Source organism: Sebastes fasciatus, chromosome 13, assembly GCF_043250625.1.
Source record: "Sebastes fasciatus isolate fSebFas1 chromosome 13, fSebFas1.pri, whole genome shotgun sequence".
Lineage (NCBI taxonomy): Eukaryota > Metazoa > Chordata > Actinopteri > Perciformes > Sebastidae > Sebastes > Sebastes fasciatus.
In genome coordinates, this window is record NC_133807.1 from 30,647,080 (window position 1) to 30,664,693 (window position 17,614).

The following is a 17,614-nucleotide window of genomic DNA, read 5'->3' on the forward strand; positions in this document are numbered from 1 at the left end:
AACAATTCACTAAATTTGTATTTATGTATTTATTTGTTATATTTGTTATATTTTTATTTTTATTACCTCCCAGTGTGCCTGTACTGGTTTTAATGGTAGGGGGTCTACACATAATGCCGTCATGCAACATATGCCATATATTACATTTTATTAGTTTAGAGTTTTGACCTCATGTGTCTGGAGGGCAAACATGTTCCACACTGTGTCTTACATAATTGCTGTCCTCATTATGAGTGGGTTACCCTTAATGTTGCATAATGTTGGATTCACATCCTCAGATTTAGTCAGAGGATCAGGGTGCAGGTTTGGAGAGGAGACAAGGGAGTGAATTAAACGTCAGCAGGATGTTAAAAAATATCCTGATTTATAGGGATGCACGGATACCGGATCGGATATCGGTGACAATGGGGCCGACCTTTTAAATTCAATTCTATATTTATAATCATTATATACTGGAATTTGAATTACTGTTTTGACCAATTTCTTGCTGCATTAAAAATGTTTACACTTGAGCTGTAATTCCTGTTCATTTTGAAGATTTGTTTTGCCAAGTTGTTGGTGTATGATTTAATACACTGAAACGCTCCGTTTTAGTGCATTTCAATGGAATTGCAACAGAATTGCGTTGCTAGGCAACAGTTTGGGTCCATGTTTACTTCCTGTCAGCTGATGTCATTAACATACACTGCAACAGGAAATAAACTGGGACACATTAAGAATGTTTACATTTAAAACCGCGTAACGGTCTAAATATTGTAGATTTGTGACATCACAAATGGAAAGAAATCCTGACAGATGGTTTCAAAAGCTCAGTTTCTGAATACGATCTGTGTGTATTTCTCTGTGGATTAAGCGTTTCGATACTTTCACAGTATTTATTTAGAACTTAATCCTGCTTTATAATATAAAAGACAGGAAAATGTCCCTTTTTACTATATGGGACCTTTAAAGCCTGAAAACAGAGACACGAGGAGGTGCAGAAGTCTAGTTTTCTCACAGAACACTTGAATTACAATATGATAAAAAATTATTATGGAATCTTTGCCCAATGATGCAAAAAAAAAATAGTTGCCTGCTGCAGCTTTAAGTAGGCATATAGTGTTTGAGTAGGTCATCCCACCACTTCTAAACGTGTTATTTAGGAAAGTTGTCGTGTTTCTTTCCATCTTAATCGATCTGTTAGTTTGTGATGAAATATTCCTAAACTGTAGCCAAACATGTAAAACTAACCTGGCACGCTTCAATAATTCATTTGAATAAATTATTAAAAATATGTGCTGTCAATCAGCAGGAAAGAAAAAAAAAAAACTAACCAGGCAGCAGCTGATCTGGAGCTCAACCAATCAGAGAAGAGATCCCGCCCCCTCTCTGCAGCGTCTCGACCAATCAGAGCAGCGCATCCCTCCATTTCCTGTTGTGGTGTCGAGGAGTTGGACGCGCAGCATTCCTCTGGTCCACAATGTGAATTATTATAGCAGCACAGGAATGTGTCTGCACGACTTTACTCTGCTTCTGCACAGCTGTTGCTCATGACCAGAGCTTCACAGGTGAGTAACCATGATGTGATGGACAGAGTGTGAGGTGTGAGCTGTAATAACTCCTGCAGGGAATAACCTGGATGATGCACTGTAAACAGCTTATAGACGACTTTGCAGCATAAGACTCCATATTATCAGCTGCATTGCATGCTTTAACTCCATTTATTGTTATTTAACCTGGGTTTTATGTTGCATCTAGCATGGGCCTTCGAGATGGCAGGTATCCTCTGTTGCACCTGATGTCATGTTGTTGATATTCCCTTGACAACCGCGGATCGGATACCTATAATCAGGTAACAGGAGGCTGCAAGGTGTGTGTGTGTGTGTGTGTGTGTGTGTGCGTGCGTGTGTGTAAAGCTCATAATATAGGTTATTATAGGACATTGCAATCTAATTTAAAAAAAAAAAAACTATGTAATGCAACATTTACTACCTTATTGACACTAGTTAGAATTAAGAATTGAATTAGAGAATAAAGTTCAAGCTGCTGCTTTTATAATCACATGTTTTATTATATTATATTTAAATAATGAGAATAAAGGCCTGTTTGATTGTATAGTCGGGCATAGTGACTGTCAATACTGGAGCGGATTAGTATCAGTCGATAAAGCAAAGTGTCAAGTTAATGCAGTCAGAATAAACATAGAACTTCCGGTCAGACATTTCAAATTAAAAGCACACTGCCAGCTTTGAGTGGTCACTAGATAGATAGATAGATAGATAGATAGATAGATAGATAGATAGACTGACTTTATTGATCCCAAATTAGGGAAATTATTGAGTTACAGAATGCACAGGAACTACATAAAATGTCAACACTAGAGAAATATATCCATAGAATACAAAATATAAAGAATATTAGAATACACTAAAAATATACCTGACGAATACAACTAGCATAAAAAAATCTATTATATAATTAATGAACATAATTCTAAACATAGAATAACCCACTATATACATTAGCAAAGTGTGCAAGTTACAAGGTTTTGTTCTTTATAAGGTCCCATATTATAAAAAGTGAGATTTTTATGTTTTTTATATTACAAAGAAGGTTTAAGTGTGATATATACAAATACTGTTAAAGTCAAATAGCTCAATATAAGGAGAAATGCACACAGCCCGTATTCAAAAACCATGCGTTTGATACAAGCCGTCAGGATTTCTGTCCCTTTGTGATATTTAGACAATTTCACAGTTTTAAACGTAAACATTTTAAATGTGTCCCAGTTTATTTCCTGTTGCAGTGTATGTGAATGACATCAGCTGACAGGAAGTAAACATGGACTCAAACTGTTTCCTAGCAACGCAATTCCATTGCCATTCTGTTGAAATGCACTAAAACGGAGCGTTTCTGTAACTAAAACAAAAATCTAAAATGAATCCCATATTTTTCTTGAGAGGACAACAAAAAAAGCTTAGGGAATATTTTTAATTAAAAGTTAGACTCCTGCTGTTAGGGCTGCCCCCTCTTAGTTGATTATAAGGCTGTGTATTGGCATGAATCTGGCAATACGATACGTATCATGATACAGGGGTTACGATTCAATATATTGCGAAACTGTAAGCAAAGTGATATATTGCGATTAAAATTTAATTTTAAGAAAACTGTCATAGTATAAAAAACACACCACCATATGTATAAAATCAGATTAGGAAAAGTCACTAGACAAGAGTCTTTCCAGTTATACGCAATTTATGCAAACTTGTTTTTTTGCCCCAAACTGCATGTGATTATCATAAAGTGGGCATGTCTGTAAAGGGGAGACTCGTTGGTACCCATAGAACCCATTTTCATTCACATATCTTGAGGTCAGAGGTCAAGGGGACCCTTTGAAAATGGCCATGCCAGTTTTTCCTTGCCAAAATTGTGCCTAAATTTGGAGCGTTATTTAACCTCCTCCCAACAACCTAGCATGACATGGTTGGCAGTTTGATCCCCGGCTCCTCCGTTGTAAAGTACTTTGTATAAAATCACAATATAAATGCAGCTCATTTACCAATTCTGAAAACACAAATAAAAACACTAAATTCTGATGATAAGCCACATCTCACCTCACACCTCTACCAGAGGACGACAATAACACTCGACCACTACTCAAGGATGAATCTAAATGTAAATGTAGCCTTTACTCCGGGTCGTATCTCTTCAGGATATCAATAAGGCTGAAGTAAACAGAGTCATAAAATGAAATACCAGACCGATTGGAAAGATGAGAGCTGTATCTTGCTGTCTCCGTTCAGGGGCCATCATGCCCATCACGCTGCTGTGGGCCGTGGACGTGTACGGCAGGGTGTACGGCCTCTCCACGGCCGGCCAGCGCTGGGAGCGAGCAGACGACATGCTGCTGGAGCTGAAGCGTGTCACCGCGGGGAAGGGCCGCTGCTGGGGCGTTGGCTGCGACCACCACATTTACCTCAACATGATGCCCAGCGAGACCCCCATCCGCTACCGGGAGGAGACCTATGAGAACCAGGTTGGCCCCCTGAGCTGCATGTTAATACACTCACAGTGTAGTTAATGTTACTAAAGCACTGTGTGTGTGTGTGTTTTCAGAGGTGGAACCCAGTGGACAGCTTCACCGACACACTGCTGCCCACCGACCGCTGGCCGTGGAGCGACGTGACCGGGATGAATCCTCAGCCGCTCCACAGCTTTGAGCTTCCCTCCCGCAGCTGGGAGTGGGAGGGAGACTGGTATGTGGATCAGAGCTGTGGAGGAGAACCCAGCCAGACCGGGGTAAGAAGCACATTAACTTACTTCTGCGCTTCTTTCCTGCTTACCATCTTTCTAATTTTCATGACTGAAGTCTATCTCCTCTAGTGAGGCTCTGTTTGTGTTCTCTCTTCAGGGCTGGGAGTACGCAGTCGACTTCCCGGCCAACTTCTCCCCGGACAAGAAGTGGAACTCTTGTGTTCGTCGCAGGCGGTGGATCCGCTACAGGAGATACACAGCACAAGGCACCTGGGCGAAGGTTTGGGACGCTCTGTTGTTATTCTATTTATCTGTGAACTATCAGAGGAGTTGAGTACAAGTAAAGCCTCTGTCTCTCTCTGCAGATCCCCCTGGACAATCCCAGGAAGCCCCCGCTGCCGCTCTGTGACATAAGCTGTGGTGGTTGGGAGATGAGTGACCAGTCTGGACGGTATCCCTACCTCTGGGGCGTGTCCCAACAAGGAGAGGTCAGTCTACTGTGTCATGTGACGGAGGTTTTAGTCGAGCATGCAAAGTACACCTAGTGTTCAGGTGACCTAGTCGGCGAGGGCCGGAGTCTTGGGACACTCAAGTATCGGACATGAGATAACCAGAATTAGGGACAGAGAGAAAGAGATTTCCACCAAAAAGGGAACTCCCCCTTTAACATCATCAAAAAAGATGTAGCATTATCAAAGTGATAAACCTTAAAGAATAACTCACTTTAGATGCACTGGATGAAGACAAGGGATCAGGTCTGGCTGGTTTTTACAGGATTACAGCATCTACAGATGACGGCTCTTTTCCGGTCCTTTGAGAGCTCATAAGTAATGCATCGCTGACCATTTCAACCAATATGACAAATAGTGTGTACTGGATAACATCGTCAACCCTGCCTTTAAAGTGAAGGCTTACATGCACTACTCACTATCACAATCACAAAAGTTGATGCAGCACTGCATCTGGATATGCCCTGCTGCTGTTTCCCCCTTAGACAACCTCTACACAGGGCTGTTAAACCCTCCATTTATACCGCCTAATATGAGGTCAAATGCCTCAAATTAGGATCAGATATGGTAGCAACAGACTGCTGTGAAGTGCAGTTCACTTTTAATTTCTGGCCACAAGAGGGCAGCATGACTTCATATAAATTATAAAGATCCTCTTTGAGCCAATTATACCCTGTATACATCTAAAGTTATACTTTCAATAACATGGTTTGATGCTCTGTTAATGATCTATAAATATCTTATGTTATGGATGTATAATTTGAAGCCAAGGAGCATGCCTTATCTTATCGTACCCCACCCAGTCTGATCTTATGACTCTCTCTTGACCCTGCAGGTTTGGTTCAGGGAGGGCATCCACCCTCGGGTCCCAGAGGGCTCCAGCTGGGAGGAAGTAGAAGTGCCCAAGGAGGTGGCTCAGTTATCGGCAGGCCCCGGAGACCTGCTGTGGGCTCTACTGTGGGACGGGAACCTGCTGGTCCGTACCGGCCTCAGCCTGGACAGCCCGACTGGTCAGCATCCACCGGAGTTCACATTTACAAAACTATTTTCTCTCATCTTTGCCTCCTCCTTTTTTTTCTTTAAAGGTCCCATATTATTCTCATTTTCAGGTTCCTACTTGTATTTTATGTTTCTACTAGAACATGTTTACACTCCGTTTTAGTGCATTTTAACGGAATTGCGTTGCTAGGCAACAGTTTGGGTCCTTGTTTACTTCCTGTCAACTGATGTTTTATTTACATACGCTGCAACCGGAAATAAACTGGGACACATTTAGAATGTTTATGTTTAAAACTGTGTAATGATCTATATATCGTATATTTTTGACATCACAAATGGACAGAAATCACAAAACGGCTTGTTTCAAAAACACAATTTCTGAATACGGGCTGTGTGTATTTCTCCGTATATTGAGCGTTTTGATAGTTTAACAGTATTTATATAGGACTTAAGCCTGCTTTATAATATAAAAGACATGAAAATTTCACTTTTTACAATATGGAACCTTTAAACTACCACAATAATGGCGTTAGCATGCTAAAATGAGGCCTTCATGCTGTCATTTTCTTCTGTCAGGCACGTCGTGGGTGGAGGTGGAGTCGCCAGCAAAGGAGGTCGAAGCGCTTCACGTGGCCGTTGGCGTTAGCGTGGTCTGGGTGGTCACTAAAGACTATAAGGTGAATCAATACTCCTCCTCACATGTGTAAAACTCTTGTTGATGTTGATTGTGGTGGTAAAACATAAACTGTATCTGTATCTGTGTGTTTATTATGTTTCAAGGTTTGGTTCAGGCGCGGCGTGAACTCCCACAATCCCTGTGGCTCCGGCTGGATCAGCGTCGGAGGGGAGATGATGGTGGTGGATGTCGGACTCAATGACCAGGTTGAAAGATTTCTATAGATCATTTTCTCTCAACAAATAATTGTCAATTAAAATGTATTTATTTAGTGTTCCAGCCGTTTTGATTCCTTTTACTGTTGCGTTTCTCCACTCGAGCTGCTTCCCCTCTGACCGATTCACTTTACCCTCCACTCTGGATCCGGTTTCAGGACGAGCCAGATCAGGGCCGGGGTCGAGGGCACGGAGGCTTTCGCTCTGCACCTCACCGCTGAGGACTTTGCTAGCACTGCAAACCCACATCTCACACCTCCTCCCCTTCCGTCTCTCACCCCCTCCCCTCCCCTCCCACAGCCCTGCTACCTCTGGCCTCGAGTCGCTGCCCCGCGGTTGCACTGTAACACGAGTCCAGCCAGCCGTTCCAGCCAATGTCCCAGCAGTAGCGCCTCAGGCCCCAGCCTTATATATCCCCAGACTATATTCCTACTGGCCGGACTTATGGGAGACTCCCTAATTAGAAGCTGGCCAAGCCGTTTGCATCATATCCCAGATTTCATATTTCAGGGCCGGATATGGATAATTATGGATATGGCTTGTGTGAGGTGGCGGGCGCCAGTGTTACAGTATATGGCCTTATAAAGTCACAGTCGCCTGTGTCCCACTAGTGCCACTGAGACGCCTCTGAAGAGTGAATTAAAGTCTGATTTTGTTTTATTTGACAGGATTCTGCTTCAGTTTATTTAATGGCTTCATAAATAACACATCATTGTTGTTCTACATTGTGTTCCTCTCAGGTTTGGGCGGTGGGGGAGGACCGCGGCCTGTATTTCAGAATGGGGGTGGCGCTGTCTGAACCAAGCGGGAGCGGCTGGATTCCTGTTTCTGCCCAGTCGGGCAACAGTAAAGAGGTCATCCCTCGCAGGTCTGTTTTAATACACAATAGAGCTGAATCTTCTTGAATGGTGTAATGAAACTGACCCGAGTATGTGTGTTTGGTGTTCAGAAGGAAGGAGTGTGAGTTTGGTGGTCAGCTGACCGAGGCCTCACAAGGCTCAGTTCTGAGCTGCACCGACTCGGACTCAGATCTAGGTCCAACCGATCCACAAAACTGCACCGAAGACGCCGCGGTCCTGGAGGCAGCAGCCCCCTCCGTGGTCCCGTTAGGGGGAGCCGACACACCTACACCTCCACCCCCCCTGAAACCGGAGGACACCCCCTCAGCCTCCCGACAGGACGCACCCAAACCGTTCATCCCTGCCAGCGACAGCTTCATCAACAGCCTGGTGTCAGACCGAGACAAAACCTCCACGCCTCAGCTGGCCGTCGCAGAGGTGCCGCAGGAAGAAGTGGAGGAGCCGTCCCCGGCACCGATACTCCCGACCCCAGACGCCGCGGGACACGACGTCCCCTGGATGAACGTGGACCTGGAGGGAGCAGAGGCAGCTCGGTGTGCGCAGGCGGCAAGGTCTTCGTTGGCGGACGGCGGCGCCGCCGCCACCTACGCCCTGGGGACCCCCGGTGTTGGAGAAGAGGACGCGCCAGTGTGGACCTGGATCTCTGGTGGAGGCTGCGATGTGGACGCCAGTTCACAGATCAGCTGGCTTAGTCCTGCAGGTATACAGATGTGTCTAGAGATAGAGACGGTCTCCTCTGTGGCTGTTTGTCTGTCTAAACGTCTGGTTTGTGTGTCCGTCCGTCAGGTCCTCTCACCAGCTCCCTGTCACTGACGCCGGTCCAGTCGGCGTCCTGGAGCGAACAGCAGCAGCAGGAACACCGAGAGGAGATCAGCAAGAAACCGCTGGAGAGAACCCACGTAAGACTCTCTTTAACTCCTCCTTCCTGTCTTGGATTGATCCTCTCTTTACACATTTCTTTTGTGCGTTCCCCTCGCCAGTCGGTGTGGATGCGTAAAGGTGCGTTGCGTTGGTGGCGAGACTGGAAGCCTCAGCGCTGGGTGGACGTGAGCGTCGCTCTGGAGCAGTCCACCAAGTCCGACGGCAGGAAGGACAGCATCTTCTTTGTCTATTACACGCAGTACGATGAGAAGAAGGTCGGTTTTGCTGTTCTGTTAAATTCTGTCTGCCGTTGTTCACTCTCTTCTAACTCATATTGTCTTTGCCACAGTACCTTCATGTGTTCATTAACGAAGTGACGGCGCTGGTTCCGGTGCTCAGGGACTGCCACTATGCCTTTGCCGTGTACACCGCCCACAGGACCAGACAGAGGTGGCCTCTGGTGCTGGCAGCTCAAACTGAGAAGGACATGACCGACTGGGTAACAGTTACACAACATAATAACATACTAGTGTTTACATTTACCAGCTAAAGCCCGTCGCTGATCTCGTGTTGTTTCTGTCCTGTCTGTCTGTGTGTGTAGTTGTCCATGTTGTCCGACTGTTGCTGTGAGTGTCGAGGGATCACGGGTCCCCCGTCCAAACAGGCCCTGTGGTCCACCACCTCAAAGGGGGACGTCATGGTCCATGAGCCGTCCTTCTCCCTGGAGGCCGCTGCAAACACGCTGGCTGGCGTCCTCATGTGAGACTGATGCCAAGTACTAAACTCTGGCCCAATCCCAATGTCCACACTCACAGAGGCGCATTCCCGCAAAGTCCTTGAGGGTTTATGGTTGTCCCGCTGTCAAATCATCAAGTCCTTGAGGTCTCTCTCACAGACATTTTGAGCCCTTGACATTATGAACACTTTCCGTAAGTCCGCATTTCTGCAGACCATGCCTGAGAGAATTACCCACAATTCATAGCGTTGTGATGTTAAACACACAGGCTGTATTCTAAACCTCATACTATACTAGTAGTGCGTACTGATCTGACCAAAATATAGAATGTAGTATGCAAACAAATCTGCAGCCAAAAATACCTGGATGTCGTACTGATTCGGAAAAAATCTCCAGTCTGCATTGGACCAGTCAGCCTCGCATACTGTATCCCACAATGCAAAGCGCTGGAACGGTCACTTTCTGTCATTTTTGTAATGTAAAGTAGCGCGAAACCCGGCCTAGCGTACTACAAAATAAATAGATTTACGTTCCATACTACATACTACTGACGGACGCAGTAAACAGTATACAGTATACAGTATACAGTAAATACTGCGTTCGTCAGTACTATGTAGTAGGCGGTTTCGAATGCAGTCAGGGTTACCATGGTTACCAGGGGAAGCCCGAAAGCGTATAAAATAGTTGGTAACACTTCATTTTACAGGTCTGCAAATTTCATGGTAATTAGGTGATAATTAGAAAGTAACCTATTTGAATTTCTTTGGACTTACTGCCAAATATTGATCTCAATTTATCAAAAATTACTTTTATTATAAACATTATTTAATAATTATATTCCGCTATTTCCCAAAAGCTGGTAATTTATTTAATGCATTTCCAGGAAAAGAATACAAAGCACAGCCTCTTCTCAAGCCTAAGGGCCATATTTTAACCATTAGATGCTATCTTAGCACATCATTATTAAATAATGTTTATAATAAAATAGTTTGATACATTTTGAGGTAAATATTGGGCTAATTTGTCAGTAATTCCAAAGAAATTTCAAATAGGTTACTTACTAATCATCACCTAATTACCATGAAAGTTGCGGACCGGTAAAATGAAGTGTTACCCCGCAAAGTCTGTGAGGGACTTTTATGAACACTTTCCGTAAGTCAGACTTTTAGCCTGAGGGAATTACCCACAATACAGCGTTGTGATGTTAAACACATGGTTACCACGGTTACCAGGGGAAGCCCAGAAGCGTATAAAAAAAGGTAAAGAAAGAGGGGTTTTCAGCCTTATGTATTTAAATTTACACAGAAATATTAACTTTAAGGATTTACGATGGTAACCTAAATTAAAAAATAAATGAAATCAGAGTAATGCAGCATTAGATTATATTAAACATCTGGTTTATCCATCAACAACTCCTTTTAATTTTGCTTAATGAAGTTTGACAAAAAGAAGTAAATAGATTTTTTGACAGTTACCTTTTTTTTCGTAAGGCAAGAGTCGTAAAAACGTAAAATAAAAACGGTAACGTGATGTGTCGCCGCTGTCCCGTTCATACTTTTCAAGCCCTTGCAGCCTCTCCTACTCAACCGTTTACCAGGTGACGTCAGTCGAGTCCCTGAAGGTTCAGGGCTTAAGGCCTGAGGGGGGACACTGGGATTGGGCCTCTGTCTGCTTTTTTGTTTTCATTCTCTCTTTCTGCTGGTTTCCCATCAGCCTATATGTGTCTACGTTGTCTTAATTCTGCTCCATGTCAGTTAACCTGTCACTAACACACCGCTCTGCATGGTGAGAGCGGGTTTTATACTGTATGTGCTGCTAATGTGCCAGATCTCTCTCGCCCTGTGTGTGTTGTCTCTGTCTGCTAACAACAACGCTGCTGGGTGCTTCCGCCGTGCCGTGCTGCAGGTTCTGGCGGCAGGTCCCGGGTCACCTGCGCTGCGTAGAGTCTAACAGTCTGGGGCTGGTGTGGGGCATCGGGTGGGACGGCACCGCCTGGGTCTACAGCGGGCGCGAAGGGCAGCAGCCCACCGCGGGTAAACCTACCCAATATGTTTCCCACAAACTGAGAATTCAGATGTCATCTTCACAACTACTGTAGGCTCATCTCCTTGATATTCATACGCCGGACAAAAATATAAACACTTCCCCTTTCTATGCACACAAAATAATTATTTCTCTCAAATCCTGTGCACAAATTTGATTACAGTATATTCATGTTAGTGAGCAGCTGTAGAGACGTATGTATGTTTGTATGTATGTATCAATATAACATTGTATTGTACATACTACTTATATAACTATTTATTTCCTGGTATAACATGTCTGTCATGTTTCCTGCAGGAGCTGAAGCTCAGACGCAGCAGCAGACGGACGTCAGGAGTGTTCATGTGTACGAGAATCAGAGGTGGAACCCGATGACGGGATACACAGACAAGTAGGAACATTCATCTTTACACGGTTTAGTTCTGACGGAGTATTAGGGCCACATTGAGGGAAAACAAATCTGAGATTTTGAGAATAAAGTCGTCATATTACGAGGAAAATAAGTAATTTCCTCCTCCACAAAAGAGTCAGTTTCCCCATCTGGTCCGTGTGCTTCTTTCTTTGGATTAAACGCAGTTTCTTGCACAATCTTTTCCAGGTCCTGATACTGATGATGATGTGGTGCGGATGTGCCAAAAGATGAACTATTTGGTTATTTGTGAAACCTAAACTAAATTATAACTTTAATCTCATAATATTATGACTTTATTCCCGAAATTTCAGATTTATGTATTTTTCATCAATGTGGCCCTAATACTCCGTCGTAGTTTAATAAAGTCTGTGGTTTATCTTGTTAAAAGGTTGACTGTCTTTGACTTCCCCTCAAACATCAACCTTTGTGTTTTTTGTCTCCAGAGGACTTCCTACAGATCGCCCCATGTGGAGCGATGAGAGCGGACTGAAGGAGTGCACTAAAGGAAACACTCACCCGCCCTCCCCTCAGTGGTCCTGGGTAGGAGCCACCGATTCAAAACTCCCTCCTGCAGACGTGTTTATGTTCTTGTTTCATCACAGCTAATATCTGTGTTTCAGGTGTCAGAGTGGGCTGTGGACTACAACGTCCCTGGAGGGACAGACAAAGAAGGCTGGCAGTACGCCGCAGACTTCCCTGTGTATGATATTATGATTATTATTATTTATTATTTCTCAGGATGTTAAAAAAAAAAAATCAACTTTGTAAGAAAGAGAGATTTGTCTGACTGATCTCCCTCTTACAGGACGTTTCACGGCCACAAAACCATGAAAGACTTTGTGAGGCGCAGAAGATGGACGAGGTAATCAAACACACATTTCTGTTTTTTGTAACTCACAGTTTCTTCAGCATTAAAACAATCCTATATTCTGCGTACAGGAAGTGTAAGATCACATTGAGAGGTCCCTGGCAGCAGGTCCCGCCCATCCGTCTGAGTGACATCTCTGTGATGCCGTGCCTGGCCCAGAGCAGGATGGAGCAGGTCCCCGTCTGGGCCCTCAGTGACAAGGGGGACGTCCTGTGTCGTCTGGGAGTCTGCCCCGAAAACGCTGCAGTGAGAAACGAGCTGAAAGACTCATTCTGACGCAAACATTTACATTTATATTCCTAGATCTGAAGAGAGATTTACAGCGAGGGCAGCAGGAAATAACAATATTTTCATTATTAGTAATATCTAAGTGTCAGTTTGCATTCATCTCTTCTCTGCAAACATTGTTGAAAACACCACTTCTATCTCACAGGGCAGCTCCTGGCTACACGTTGGCACCGACCAGCCCTTCAAGTCCATCTCCATCGGCGGAGCCAACCAGGTGTGGGCCATCGCCAAGGACGGAGCCGTGTTCTACAGAGGCTCCGTCTCCCCACAGAACCCTGCAGGTCAGTGGAAGATGCTTGTAGCGCCGCCACCCCATATAAAGGGCAGATGAGATGGTTTGGCACTGGAAAACTTTAAAAAGGGGATGTTGAAGAACCAGGTGGATAAGCAGGAGTAGTGTAAAAAAATGACATTTATTAACAAAAAGTTCACTGAAACAAAAAGCAAAAATGAAACCCGGGATATTCAACAAAACTACATTTAACTGAATAAAAAGACACACCAAACAAAAGAAAGCTGCAACCTCACAGCAAGCTGTGTTGCCAGATCCAGGTCTGTAGAAACAAGCCCAAAAGAAGCAACTCTCCCCTCCATTGCGTGCATTTCATTGCATTTTTGTAACTTTACATTTTTCTTGTTAACTAAACTTAAAGAGGTTGAACATTTTATTTCATTTTTAGCTTGTTACTTTAGTTCAGTTGACTTTCTCGTCAACTAAACTTAAACAAGTTGTACATCTAATAAAATGTTTGCATTTCGTTTCATTTTTGCATTTTTGCAAAGACCGTGACTCCTAAAGGACAACTAAAGAACAAATTAAACAAGCTTGTGTCATCTATACACACTACTTTATATCAAATATACTGAAACATTGGACTGAAATCAACAATTAAACCGACACAAAACACCGTTAATTTTGGGGAACAGAGCCAAGTGAAAAGAGGAGAACCTTTCCACATTGCTCAAATGGAAATCTGTGATGCATCAACATATAATTCCTCTCCTGTATGCAGCATTAAAAGGTTTTATTGTTTGAGTACATGCAGCACCAGCAGGCGGTTAACTTGCAGCGCTCTCGTCCCTCTGCAGGAGAATGCTGGTACCACATCCCGTCCCCCATCAGACAGACTCTCAGACAGCTGTCTGTCGGGAGGACCTCCGTCTTTGCTGTGGATGAGAACAGTGAGTAGTAGCAGTAAAACACCAAATGTTTACTTCATTATTAAGAACCAAAGTAATCCCTTTTTCAATCTTCATAAAGGTAACTTGTGGTACAGACAGGGCCTCACCCCCAGCTACCCTCAGGGCTCCGCCTGGGAGATCATCTCTAACAACGCCACCAAGGTGTCTGTGGGACCGCTGGACCAGGTCAGTATAGAAAGGCCAAGTCCCGCCCCCTTCCGGTGGACCCCATGGGACCTTATTTCAGAAAAATATGAATTATAATGGGATCCGACTTATCTGGTAATAAAACATGACTACAGCTGCTGCTGTTCTCTGCAGGTGTGGACCGTAGCAGATGGAGTCCCAGGCTTCCCTGCTGAGACTCCTGGAGCGGTCTGCCACCGGCTGGGGGTGGGCCCCATGCAGCCCAAGGGCCAGTCCTGGGACTACGGTATCGGGGTGAGTATACCCCCTATAATCCACATTTCAATAATGTTGTGAAAGGAAAAATAAAAGACACTTTTGACCATATTTGCTTTTAATGTTAGCTGTTAGCACTCAAGGAATTAAAAAAAAACTTGAATATATGTTTCTACTTATAAAGAAAGAGACATTTTTGTTATTGTTAGTGTTTCTCTCAATACTTTAAAAACTGCTCACAAATATATAGTTTAATTTAGAGCTGCAACTAATGAATATTTTCATTCTAGATTAATCTGTTGATTATTTTCTTGATTAATCGATTAGTTGTTTGGTCTCTAAAATGTCAGAAAATGGTGAAACATGTCCATCAGTGTTTCCCAAAGCTCAAGATGACGTCCTCAAATGTATTGTTTTGTCCACAACTCAAAGATATTCAGTTTACTGTCAGAGAGGAGGAAAGAAACGAGAAAATAGTCACATTTAAGAAGCTGGAATCAGAGAATTTTGACTTTTTTTTTTTTTTAAATGTTGGACAAAAAAAGTTTGAAAAAAAAGATCTGAAAAATGTCTGAAAAAAATGTCTAAAAAAATGTCCAAAAAAAAGTTCTGAAAAAAAGATCTGGAAAATGTCGGACAAAAAAAGTCTGAAAAAAAGATCTGAAAAAAGTCTGAAAAATCTGATCTGAAAAATGTCTGAAAAAAAAGTCTGAAAAAAAGTTTGAAAAAAAAGATCAGAAAAATGTCTGAAAAAAAAGTTTGAAAAAATGTCCGAAAAGAAAGTCTCAAAAAAAAGATCTGAAAAAAATGTCGGACAAAAATGTCGGACAAAAAAGTCTGAAAAAAAAGATCTGAAAAATGTCGGACAAAAAAAGTCTGAAAAAAAAGATCTGAAAAAAGTCTGAAAAAAAAGATCTGAAAAATAATTCTGAAATAAAAGATCTGAAAAATGTTGGACACAAAAAGTCTGAAAAAAAAGATCTGAAAAATGTCTGAAAAATATGTCTGAAAAAATGTCCAAAACCAAAAAGTCCGAAAAAATAAAAAAAATTATCGTTTCAGCTCTAATTTCATTTTTTAGAAGAAGCTCAGTAACGTCCTAAAACAGCTGTAGGTTTAACTCAAACAGGAGTAAAACGGTGCATTTGTTTGGGACTATTTTCAGCGGCGGACTGATACACATTTTGGTGCAGATAGATAGAGCAAATAAAAGAATTCTGTCAAACTCACAGAGTAAGAGGCCTTGTTAGTGCCCTCTAGTGCACGAGTTAAGTCTTCATTTCTGTGTGTTTGTCCTCCAGGGAGGATGGGAGCACATCAGTGTGAGGGGGAACTCAGCAGAGGCTCCTCGCGCCCCCCATCCTCCTGCTGTCGGACTCCCACGCAGCCCGCTGCCTCCGACACAAGTGAACGGGAACGCCGTGGGCGTGTAGCACCATCCCACCTCCTCCTCCTCTTCCTCCTCTTCCTCCTCTTCCTCCGCCCCAGCCCTGTTTGTGCCTGGATCCACATTCCCACAGGCCCTTATATCCCTTCATGTAAAGGGAATGCACAATCACACCACTGAGTTTATAACACTGTATGTTTTGGGTCGGATCTGATCGATGGATGAATGTTACTTCCTGGAATCATGTCGGCGTGCAGCGAAGACAAAACAGAAACAAGGGAGCACGAGAGCATTTAATGGATCTCGTGGGATGGAGATGTAAAAGTGAGTGCATGTGTTTGCTCTTACTCCATGTAGGCTTTGGCTGTTGGGTGTTCTGGGATCTAGCAATAGCTTTTATTCTTCTATACAATAACCTGTTAAAACCTAAGAGGGTGGGACTCTGATCAAGGGCTAAGGCTTGGGTACTAAACACACAATCCCACTGGAGCCTCTCGGTTTCTAGACTTTTGTTTGCCTGTCATACATTTGCATGTGATTTAAATTATTTATTTATGCATTTGTTGAGTTTTGTTTCTCCATATGTTTTGGCCTATTATATGTTTGCAATGGAGTGTTTTTCGGGCTGAACGAGCCTTCCGAATATTGAAGGCTTTTTTCAAAAAGGACTGGTGGTAAAATTTGAGATCTTCACACTTCAGGAAAAATATAATGCTCTTTAATTACAGAGAATAAATATGGGAAATTACAGTCTGCATTGATAACCTCTCTGTCCTCCTGCAATAAGTTAACGCTCTTCCTGCCAGTATTATATCCATCTACATACCTGCTATGACCACGACTGTTGTAATCCCACAGCAGCTCTGAATGTCACCACGACTCGACATTCATCTTTACGAGGGGCATTGAGATGTGAAATAAAAAAGTCTAAAGACACTGCTCTATGTTCGGACGTCATTTCAAGTCGGTCTGGAAGACAAGTTGTGGGCTGAGAGCAGACAGTAATCCACTTGTTACACCAGCAAGTACCCTTCACTGAAGAAGGCTGTGGTAGAAAACTACGAGCCAAGTAAGTTGCATTTAGAGTACTTAAAGAGGACCTATTGTGCTTTTACCCTCTCCTGTAGTGTTATATAGGTTTTTTTTGTGCATGTAAAAGGTCTGCAAAGTTACAAAGTCCACGCCAAAGGAAGTTACTCTCCCCGACAGAAACACTGCTCCTGAACTGCCTAAAACACCTCGTTTCAAGTCCCTCCTTTTCTTCTGCAATGTGGTGATGTCACCAAGTAACACATTTGCATAATACCTGCTTACCGGCCCTCAAATAGGGATGTCACAGTGAGGAAATCTTCCCACCAGTTAATAAACTTGTGACAACACCGATGTTACCGATTACACCGGACGTTTTACAGGAAAAGACGTAAGATGATGTAGCGCGCTTATTTTGATCTTTAACGTAGGGTGGCGGTGTGTCTGGCCTCTCCGGTCCAGCTTTTGCTGCTGGGCCGCAGGGGTCTACGTAACGCCACTGCGCCGTGTACACTGGCTGTGACCGCTTCATCCTCCTCGCGGCGAATGCCTCATTAACGTTATGGTTCTTTTATAGCATTCGGTTTAAATCTGAAATATTGACAAATAAGCGCGTTTGCTTTTCGCTTCGACACAAAATCCTCCGCCATCTCTCGGTCTGTCAACTCTCTCTCGTCCCGTGTGTGAAGTCTGACTCCTGCTACTCTGAACTGAGACTCCGTACGGAGCAAATGCGTTCACTGTCAGTTTGTAGCGTCCGTCGTTCGACTATCTATTGATAAAACGGCACTGATAGTCTAAAATGAACTAAATGGGTTTTATTTCTGTAAAAGAAGCAAAACGACGGTGGGGGCGGTGAGTGCTAATCGGTGTGTGTCCGACCACCGTGTGACACCGACTATCACAACAAGCCT

General features: G+C 43.4%; 1 protein-coding gene across 2 annotated transcripts; it reads left to right on the forward strand.

The window, feature by feature from the left end:
- The first annotated feature begins 1,409 nt into the window (after nucleotides 1-1,409).
- tecpr1b (tectonin beta-propeller repeat containing 1b) lies at nucleotides 1,410-16,607 on the forward strand. 2 transcript variants are annotated; one of them, XM_074656821.1, is made up of 26 exons: nucleotides 1,410-1,547; nucleotides 1,738-1,831; nucleotides 3,783-4,015; nucleotides 4,096-4,278; nucleotides 4,391-4,513; nucleotides 4,599-4,721; nucleotides 5,578-5,752; nucleotides 6,318-6,418; nucleotides 6,522-6,623; nucleotides 7,373-7,500; nucleotides 7,582-8,192; nucleotides 8,279-8,391; nucleotides 8,473-8,628; nucleotides 8,703-8,852; nucleotides 8,955-9,112; nucleotides 10,995-11,122; nucleotides 11,430-11,523; nucleotides 11,988-12,084; nucleotides 12,165-12,244; nucleotides 12,350-12,406; nucleotides 12,484-12,658; nucleotides 12,846-12,981; nucleotides 13,790-13,882; nucleotides 13,962-14,068; nucleotides 14,204-14,323; nucleotides 15,586-16,607. In XM_074656821.1, the coding sequence occupies exons 3-26, from the start codon at nucleotides 3,791-3,793 to the stop codon at nucleotides 15,715-15,717; spliced, it is 3,567 nt and encodes a 1,188-aa protein (XP_074512922.1). In that variant the 5' UTR covers nucleotides 1,410-1,547; nucleotides 1,738-1,831; nucleotides 3,783-3,790; the 3' UTR covers nucleotides 15,718-16,607. The 2 variants fall into 2 exon arrangements, with proteins under 2 accessions (XP_074512922.1, XP_074512923.1); XM_074656822.1 differs by lacking the exon at nucleotides 1,738-1,831 and having other exon boundaries at nucleotides 1,420-1,547.
- Nucleotides 16,608-17,614: the final 1,007 nt, after the last annotated feature.